Source organism: Canis aureus, chromosome X (genome assembly GCF_053574225.1).
Source record: "Canis aureus isolate CA01 chromosome X, VMU_Caureus_v.1.0, whole genome shotgun sequence".
NCBI lineage: Eukaryota > Metazoa > Chordata > Mammalia > Carnivora > Canidae > Canis > Canis aureus.
In genome coordinates this window covers 123,597,334-123,607,178 of record NC_135649.1, presented here as the reverse complement: position 1 = coordinate 123,607,178, position 9,845 = coordinate 123,597,334, and the positions used below count along the sequence as shown (strand labels likewise).

Here is a 9,845-nt window from a genome sequence, read left to right as displayed (position 1 = left end):
ACACAGAGCCATCCCCCACACAGGTAACCGCATGTGCACACACACAAATACACCCATGTTCACATTCCCAGAAGACACGCACACCCACACCCTGCACGCACACCCCGTAGAAGCCCATACGGTCGGCCGAACGTCGACGCTTGGCAAACACAAAGCAGCGCGCACCTGGCACGAAGCTGATCTGCTCCGAGGGCCGCCCTCCGGGCTGGAAGCACGCGACGTGCTCGAGGACGTCCGGGAGGTCGAACACCGTCACCCTCATGCGCGGGTACTCGTGGGCCAGCTCGTGGGCCAGCGCGCCCGTGCAGCCTGCGGGGACGCACACCTGCTCCGTGACCCACCCGTGCCCCCTGGCCGGCCACCCCGGTTCCACCTTGGCTAAACCAAAGTGATGCCTGAGCACGCACACTGCGGCCGGAAGGCAGCCGCTGGCAGAGATCTCTGCTGTCTCACACAGGCTGCGGGGCCTCTCGGGGTCAGGACCTGGCTAGGCACGGCAAGACCGGTGCTGGCCCAGCGCAGGTGAGCCGGGGCTCCGGGTGGGCATAGACTCACCCAGGGAGCATCGTGGCCCAGCTGGGGGGGGGGGGGGGCTGCACTCCTCCCATCTCCTTTCTGCGGCAAGAATGTAGATGTGATGGCTGGCGCCCCAGCAGCCGCTCTGGGCCACCAGGAGGAGCGGCGTACAGATGACCGGGACATGAAAGCTGGCAGCTCTGGGCTCCCCGTGGGCCCCCAGATTCAATGTACCCCTTGCCCATCCCTAGAACCTCCTCGCACTTGGGATGATCTGCCCCCAAGCCCCAGCCGGCGGCACGGCCAAACCCAGGGACTTCGCTGCTGTGTGGAGAGGGGAACCCATTTTGGACATCGCATTAGCAGATGAGGCGGGCGGGACTTCTCCCGGGGAACACACAAAGTCGTCTGCGCCCCATTCCTGGCCCCAGGGGGTGGGGGTGCTGTGGCTACGCACCTCCCAGGTCACAGGCCGAGGTGAACCGGGACAGGTCAAAGGCCGTGGCAACCCGGCGGGCCGTCAGCTTGCTGAGGCCGTGCATGGCCCGCATGAACTGCAGCGTCGTCTGCTGGCTCTGAAACGGGACGGGGTCTGAGGGACCCACCAGGCCCAGGGGCTCCTGGGGCCCGGCTGCTGGCCCCACCCCGCCTTTCTGCAGGGAGCATGAGGGGGCAGCCGGACAGGGAGCTGCTCCAGGGGAGGGGGGGCAGTCAGGCCTGGGCCGCGTGGGTGTTCCTATGGGGCCCAGCCCTTCGGGAAGGGGTGGGGGGGGCGGAGCCAGGTCAGGCGGGCTCTGCTGGGGCAGGGCAGGGTCCAGCTCAGGGTGGGGTCCTGCCGGGAGCGAGGGAGGGAGGGCAGCTCCAGTGGGATCCAGATCCGCCCTTCAAAACAGACGCCCGGGGCCAGGATCTGGAGTCAGCCAACCTGCGCTCACCCTAGAGCCCCCAGGCTCCCCAGGAAGGGTGTCGCTGCACAGCAGGCGGGAGGGACCAGGTGGGGTCTCCCCGGTGGCCCATGCAGCGGGCACCGTGCTGGTGACCCTCTGACTGCTGATCCTTCGGACCCTGTAGCCACCACCACCACCACCCCCCCATCCCGGGGTCGCGTGTGGGCAGGCCTCTGCAGGGGGAGGGGGGACCCAAGCCCCTGCTGGGACAGGTGGCCACTGAGATGGCCAGCGGGGACGGGGTGGGGGTGATGTGCAGGAAGTGGCCCTGAGTCCCACAGGGACAGGCAGGGTTGGGGGGCGCCCACCTGAGCCCCCACCTGGGACGTGGTTCCCCCCAGCCCTGCCCTGCCTTCCGCGCTGCCTCTCCAATGGGGGCCGTGGGGAGGGCTGAGGCTGCGACTGCCCCGCTCTGCGCCCCGGGAACCCCGCCTCCCCTCACCCCCCCACCCCTGCTCTGCTCCCCAGGACCCACCTCCCCGCTCTGGTCCCCATGACCCCACCCCCCACCTGCGCCTGCTCTGTTCCCCTGGACCCCCGCCCCTGCTCTGGTTCCCAGGACCCCTGGCCCCGCTCTTTTCCCCAGGACCCACTCTGCTCCCCGGGACCCCCTCCCTGCCTCGCCCCCGGCTCTGCTTGCTGGGACCCTGCCTGGTGCTTCTGTGCCCCACTGTCTCTGCTCAGGATGGTGCCCTCCCCCCCAATTTCCTATGTCAGAACCTAACCCGGAGGGGATGGTTGGCATTGGGACAGTGTCTGGGGCGGCGGGGTCATGAGGTCATGAGGGTGCAGCCCCACGACGGGCCTGGTGTCCCTGCAGGGCCCAGGCAGACGCGCCCTGCCCCTTCCACGATGGAGGGTGGACCGGAGTCCGCAGGTGCCTGGACCCGGGACGGGACTGAGAACCGTGACAGGGACGTGCCTTGCTTGTGCGCCCCCTAGCGGGTGGTGCCCCCCCAACCCCGTGTCCTTCCCACCCCGTGACCTCCCCTGACCTCCTCATCGCCAAGGCGGGCGGCCAGAGGCTTCGTAGGAGGTGCATGTCACGGGCCGCAGCCATACCCGTGGGTCCTTTTGCAACACACGCGTGTGATGGGCAGGTGTGCGCCCGGAGCCCCAGTACCTGAGCCGGGTCCTCCACCTTCCCGCCCGCAGCTGCGTTTGGTCCCTGTCGCACGGCCACCTCCAGGCGCGTGAAGAGCTCCCAGGTGTGGTCGTCGTGGCGCGTCACCAAGCCGTGGAGCGAATACTCGCCGTCCGACGCCAGGTGCCGGCTTGCCACCTCCGTGTTGCGGTAACCTGGCACGACAGGGCACCGTGGGCGCTCGGGCCGGGGACGCCCCAGGGACCCCACGCTCCGCACCTGCTCAGGGCTCGGTCATCGCGGAGACCTCAGCCCAGACCCACCCGGAACCAGACTCATGGAAGTGTGACCCGAACATGGGGATACTCCCAGAGGCGGTTCCCCTGAAGCCCGGGGGCCCAGGAGCACCCACGCCACGCCAGGCTGCATACCGCTGCGCAGGGTGGTCTGACACCTACGGCCGTTTACGCGAAGGGGATGAGGCCGTGGGCGATGTGGGTCAGAGCTCTTCCCTTCTCTCCCCTCTTCACACCCGGGTGGCTGTGCGTAGGGCCTGGCCCCCCCGGGGAGCCCCTCTGGGACACCCGCACCCAGAGAACGGGAGGCTGGGGGCTCAGGTGGTGATGGGAGACCCGCATCTGCCAACACAGGGCTCCACCAACTGTCCTCATCGAGACGAGGAGCCGCACTGCGTCCGTCCTAACGCCTAAACCTTGTTCCTTCTGAGCCTTTGGAAGAGCAGCACGACCTGTGCGTGTGCGTGGGAACTGCTCACAGGTTCGCCCGCAGAACCGTGCAAGGGCCCCGCGAAAACGTGCCCGAAGAACCTCCCGGGTGATTGAAAGTCTGGACACGGGAGCTTTCTCCACGTTCTGTCATTCTTTTTGATAGAGGAGGAGGAGATCGTGACAATGATCTGGCTGGGGAGAAAGGCCCGCTTCCCGCGCCCCAAATCCTAACCGCATGCTTGTACGACTTTGTGCAAAGGGCAGCTCCTGGGGCCCAGGCCGGCGCCCCACGTTCCTCCTTATCACGCAGGTGAAGGTACCTCGAGCCCCCTGTCATTCCCAAGGCATCGGAGGGACCATCCATTGGACTGTCTGCTCGGAGACCATGCTCGAGAGTCTCGTTCGTTTCGGTGAACACGCTGTCGCCCACCATCCACCTACCTACCTGTCTATGCTTCCCTCCATTCCCCATCTACCTACTTATCTATTCATCTATTGACCCATCGTTCCATCCATCCATCCATCCATCCATCCACTCAACCATCCATCCATCCATCCATCCATCCATCCATCCATCCCTCCACTCAACCATCCATCCATCCATCCATGTACCCATCCATCTACCTACCTACCAATCTATCCTTCCTTCCATTCATACATCTACCTACTTAACTACCCATCCATCCATCCACTCAACCATCCATCCATCATCCTTGCATCCATTAATCCATCCACCCACCCATCCATCCACCCACCCATCCATCCAGTCTACCATCCTTCCATTTATCCATCTACCTACCTACCCATCCACCCATCTACCTACTTATCTACCCATCTAGTCTTCCTTCCATTCATACATCTACCTACTTATTCATCCATGCATCTATCCATCCGTCCATCCACCAGCCTTATTTTCACCCATCCATCTACCTATCTGTCCATCTATCTATTCTTCTTTCCTTCCATTCATTCATCTACCTACCTACCCATCTATTATCCATAGACCCACACATGCATCTACTTACTTACCTACCTACCCATCTATTCTTCCTTGCATTCATACATGTACCTAATTACCTACCTCTCCAACCATGCATCTATCCATCTGTCCATCCATCCACTCAACCATCCATCCATTATCCATGCATCCACGCATCTATCCATCCATCCACCTACCTACCCATCTATTCTTCCTTCCATCCATTCACCCACCTACTTACGTACCTATCTATCCATCTGTCATTCCATCCATCCATCCATCCATCCATCCATCCATCCATCCATCATATCCATCCATCATATCCATCCATCATCCATCCATCCATCCGTCATATCCATCCATCCATCCGTCATATCCATCCATCCATCCATCCATCCGTCATTTCCATCCATCCATCCATCCATCCATTATCCATTCATCCATCCATCCACCTATTCATCTATCCAACCTCAGTCTATCCATCCAAATCTCCTGTTACCTACCTAGCTATTTCCCCTCCCTAATATCTATGTACCTGTGTATCCATGCCTTTATCTCATCTGTCTAAATAATTAAAAACATGTATCTGCCTTGTGCACATGCCTATTCCACTGGTTGTGTTTCTCTCGTGAACCCTGAGGGATGCAGCTCCTTTGAGAGCAGAGCCCGTAATGACGTCACTCTCCTGACATGCACGTACACTCACTACGTTTCCTCTCCCCCATTCTCTTTTCTTATTCTCTGAGAAACGCCACATTCCGCCTTCGCTCAGAAGCCACCTTTACTCGGTGAGCGACTTCCACCTGCGAACACTGTCAGCACAACACGTAGGAGGTCCCCTTACCTCCGTCTGTCTTCTCCAGTAACCCCAGGGCCACACAGGCATCCAGGAGCCGTCCAGTTCCACACACTGAGGCGTCAATTCTGCCCGCAACCTCCGCGGCCTTCAGGGGGGCCTCGTCTTTCAGTACGTCGAACACCTTCAGCTTGCAAGCCGTGAACAGGGCCTGTGCGTTAAAAACAAGTACAATTACACTTACTACGTGACCTGTCAGGTACTTTTTACTGCTACGGACCCGAAAGAAGGAGGTCAAAGCTGTGAAAACTGTCAACGGCAACTTCTCCAGGGACACCTGGGTGGCTCGGTGGTTGAGCATCTGCTCTTGGCTCAGGGCGTGATCCCGGGGTCCCGGGATTGAGTCCTGCATCGGGCTCCCCGCAGGGCCCTGCTTCTCCCTCTGCCCCTCGGCTTGGTCAGCTCACCTGACCGCCGGGAGCCCTTTGTCAGGAGAATGATGTGATAGGTGGGCAGATGGGTGCACAGGTAGGCAGGTGGGTCGATAAATGGATGGATGCTAGATCTGGGAGATGGCACGTAGGTAAGTAGATTTATGGACACAGATAACTGACGGTCTGGTGATGCGCATGGGGGCGGACAGGTAATAGTTTGATGACTGGTAGGCAGGTAGCTAAGAGATCATAGACGAGCAGATGCCGGGAGCACAGCGGACCTCCATCCTGTGACAATGCAATGTTGCCTGAGCTCTGTTTTAACTATTATTTGCAGGAAAATTCATTATTTTGAGGCCTGACACAGCACAACCACCTGATCACGACAGCTCCTGCCGTGCCAAGGCCGTCAGAGGGAGGCGGCCGGTGGGGTGTGAGGGGTGTGGGAGGGAGCAACCCCCGCAGCCACTGATGTGGCGACCCCTGCGGAGCCCAAGCACGGGAAAGGCCACCCCCCTGCAGCCTCTCAGGGGCCCAGAGCCCTCGGGCAGCCGGAAGGTTGGCCGAGCGGGGCCGCGGGAGAAGGCCGGAGAGAAGAGGAGACCGCCGGGTGGGCGTGCCGCCGTGGCCGCGATGGTGAGGACGGCCAGGTGCGCGTGTGCCTGAGACGCTGTGCCGGCAGGCCTGTGAGCACGCAGGAAGGACGAGGAGGCCACAGGCACTGGCACCCGCGGGCTCCCGCGAGCACCAGTGGCCTGCAGGCGCTCACCCCACCTGGGGCACCCTGTGGCTGGGATCCCGAGGCCACGGCACGGTGAGGACACAGATCCCTGCACACAGCTGGTGACCTGGCGCCAGACCCCCCCCACCTGCCACCTGGCCAGAGGGAATGCGCTGGGCGTCCCGAGGCTGCTGCAACGGCCAGCCTTCCGGCCTCATCTCCCTGGGCCACAGTAGAGGCCTCTCAGGGGTGCACCGTGTCCCCGTGCTGTGGTCATCAGACCCTGTGCACCTTCAAATACCCATAGACACCTCGCCCCCAAGAGATATGCCCAAGTCCTGACCCCTAGAACCCGAGATGGGAGTCGAATGTGGAAACAGGGTGTTTGCAGATGGGAGGACGTGAAGGCTCTGACACGAGGTGGCCCTACGTCCAATGACCGGGGTCCTCGTAAGAGACAGAAGAGGAGCTGCAGATGCGGAGGAGGAGCCCCGTGAGGACGGAGGCGGAGACGGGAGGGACGCGGCCACCAGCCTGGGGACACCTGGGGCCCAGACGCCGGAAAAGGCGGGAGGGCCCCTCCCTGGAGCCCCAGCCCTGGACCTCGGTGGTCCTGCCCCCCTGGAGCTCAGAGTGTGGTCTCCAGAGCCGGGGAGGATGAATTCCTGTGGTGTTAAGCCCCCCGAATCTGCGGTCATCGCTGACGGCAGCCCCAGGACGCTCAGACCGGTACCTTCGACGCTTTAAAGCCATCTATGAGTCCTAGAAGGTCCGCTGGGAACGGGGGCGGGCTCTCCACCGCGCCGTTGGCCTCGGCTCCCCGCGTGCCCGCAGCAGCCTGTCCTCCGGGGCCGCCTTCGATGCCCCCCGCGGGGTCCGAGCCGCCACCCTCCACGTCGCTCAGGTCCTCGAAGGTGTCGACGGCCGGGATGGAGTCGTGCTTGACGCGCCGCACGTCGTGGCGGCCGGGCGGGTAGTAGAGCTCCACCAGCTTCTTGCAGAAGTGGTTCAGGGGGAAGCCGACCACGTTGAGGAAGTCTCCGCGGACGTACTCCACCAGCATGCCGCCCAACGCCTGGATCCCGTAGCCCCCCGCCTTGTCCCTGAGCGCGGGGAGCGACCGGGTGGGGGGCAGACGGCGGGACCGTTACGGGACCAACCAGAGTCCTGGGGGTCGCACGATCGCTTCCCCGTGGCCCTCCGATCCCACAGTCTGGGGCGGGGAGCCCAGCGACCACCCCGGGGCCCTTCGGGGACCAGTCTGGCTCTGCGCAAACTGCTAAGCGACCCTTGAGTCCTCAGCACGGGCAGTGGCCAGGTGTCACTGGCTGGCGGTCTCCGGGCTCCCTGCCTCCTACATGCACCCTGGGGCATGGCCCTGAGGACCCCGATCAGCGCCTGTGCCTCTGCCGAGACCTCCTTAGGGATGGAGGAAGGGCCGTGCAAGAGCCGCTCCTTCCTGGGCGCTGACACCTGCCTCCCCGGTGCCGCCGCGAGGGACGCAGGGGCGCCCTCCCCCGTCCCACCCGGCGCGTGCACGCAGGCCTGAGCCTTGGTCACATCAACCACAGCACACGGCGGCTCCTCTGGGGCAGGTGTCCCCGCGCCGCTGAGGCTTGTGAGTACGCGTCCCCCCGCCCCCAGAGGCGTCAAGGTGACAGCGACCCCCGCACGGCAGTGGTGCCGGGAAGCAGGTGCGTCGCGAGGGCCGGAGGCACGCGTCCCCGTCGGGGGCACTCACATGGGCTCGCCGCTGTCGATGTACTCCCACAGCAGCTCCTCTGACAGCCGGGAGAACCTGACCGTGGTCTCCTCGTGGAACTGACACACGTCCGTGTCCAGCTGGCTGCCTGCAGCACGGGCCGAGGTCAGGGCGCCCCCCGCCGACCTCTCTGCCCCTGCTCGCCCCACCCGCCAGGGGGGATGGTCAACCGCGGGGTCTGGGGGGGACGGGGAACATGAAGCCAGCGAACCCCGCGAGTGGGGGGACCGCCGCGCACAGGGCTCCTCGGGCTCTCCCTCCGGGACCTCCGCCCCGCGGCCAGGTGTGCGGTCAGGTGAGCCGGCGGCGGCCACGCCTTGTGCACTGCACAGGACCAGCCAGCGAAGCGCCCGTGCAGGTCACACCCATGGTGACCCCGTGACCTGCGGGGGTGCACAGGCCTCCAGGCAGCCCTGACCTCAGACAGGGGCGCAGATGCGCTTGCGGGGGACCCGAGGGCTCAGCTCTGTAGGGACACCTGCCCCTCCCACGGAGGCCCAGACCCGGGACGGGGACGTGGACGCGGCTGGCGCGGTACCTTTGCTGCAACAGTGGATGATGGCGACGCCCGTGAACACGCTGTGCTCCTTGCCGTTCAACCTGCAGGACGCCCTGGACGTGACGGGTCGGACCCCGCGGGGGCGCCTCCCCACCACCCGCCATCAGCCCGTGTCTGTCTGTCCGTGCGTTGCTGCTGCGGCTGCTGTGTGAGGGGCCCGCCCACGGGACACGGCGGGGACAGGTGCGGAGGGACAGGTGTGACCCTCCCCGAGACCACAGCTGAGGTCCCCATCCCACCCTGGACATAGGCCGCTCCCCAGGGGGCTGACCCTACCCGGGACCTCAGTTGAGGACCCCTCCCACCCTGGACATGAGCCCCACCCCAGGGGCTGACCCTCCCCCCAAGGACCTCAGCTGACGACCCCACCCCACCCTGGACATAAGCCGCACCCCAGGGGGCTGACCCTCCCCGGGACCTCAGCTGAGGACCTCGCCCCACCCTGGACATAGGCCGCTCCCCAGGGGGCTGACCCTACCCGGGACCTCAGTTGAGGACCCCTCCCACCCTGGACATGAGCCCCACCCCAGGGGCTGACCCTCCCCCCAAGGACCTCAGCTGAGGACCCCACCCCACCCTGGACATAAGCCGCACCCCAGGGGGCTGACCCTACCCGGGACCTCAGTTGAGGACCCCTCCCACCCTGGACATGAGCCCCCCTCCAGGGACTGACCCTCCCCCCGAGGACCTCAGCTGAGGACCCCACCCCACCCTGGACATGAGCCCCACCCCAGGGGCCTGACCCTACCCGGGACCACAGCTGAGGACCCCCCCCCGACCCGGGACATTAGCCCCACCCCAGGGGCTGACCCTCCTCGAGGACCTCAGCTGAGGACCCCCCCACCCGGGACATGAGCCCCACCCCAGGGGGCTGACCCTCCCCGGGACCTCAGCTGAAGTCCTCATCCCACCCTGGACATAAGCCGCACCCCAGGGGGCTGACCCTACCGGGAACCCTCATGTGAGGGCCCCACCCCAGGGGGCTGACCCTCCCCAGGACCACAACTGAGGTCCCCACTGCACCCTGGACATAGGCCACACCCCAGGGGGCTGACCCTCCCCGGGGCCACAGCTGAGGTCCCCACCCCACCCTGGACATAAGCCGCACCCCAGGGGGCTGACCCTACCCGGGACCTCAGTTGAGGACCCCCCCACCCTGGTCATGAGCCCCACCCCAGGGGCTGATCCTACCGGGGACCCTCATGTGAGGGCCCCACCCCAGGGGCTGATCCTACAGGGGACCCTCATGTGAGGGCCCCACTCCAGGGGGCTGACCCTCCCCAGGACCACAACTGAGGTCCCCACTGCACCCTGGACAT

At 64.5% G+C, this 9,845-nt stretch overlaps 1 protein-coding gene across 2 annotated transcripts in view; it reads right to left on the bottom strand.

Moving 5' to 3' along the window:
* The window catches only part of ASMTL (acetylserotonin O-methyltransferase like), a 60,409-nt gene that overhangs the window by 3,921 nt on the left and 46,643 nt on the right, over nucleotides 1-9,845 (bottom strand). For both annotated transcript variants that reach the window (XM_077888938.1, XM_077888937.1), the window contains exons 5-11: nucleotides 8,506-8,567; nucleotides 7,947-8,055; nucleotides 6,939-7,308; nucleotides 5,099-5,261; nucleotides 2,587-2,762; nucleotides 974-1,091; nucleotides 166-309 (exon numbers count right to left, since the gene is read on the bottom strand). In XM_077888938.1, coding sequence (XP_077745064.1) covers nucleotides 166-309; nucleotides 974-1,091; nucleotides 2,587-2,762; nucleotides 5,099-5,261; nucleotides 6,939-7,308; nucleotides 7,947-8,055; nucleotides 8,506-8,567 — 1,142 coding nt within the window. The remainder of the gene's footprint in view (nucleotides 1-165; nucleotides 310-973; nucleotides 1,092-2,586; nucleotides 2,763-5,098; nucleotides 5,262-6,938; nucleotides 7,309-7,946; nucleotides 8,056-8,505; nucleotides 8,568-9,845) is intronic.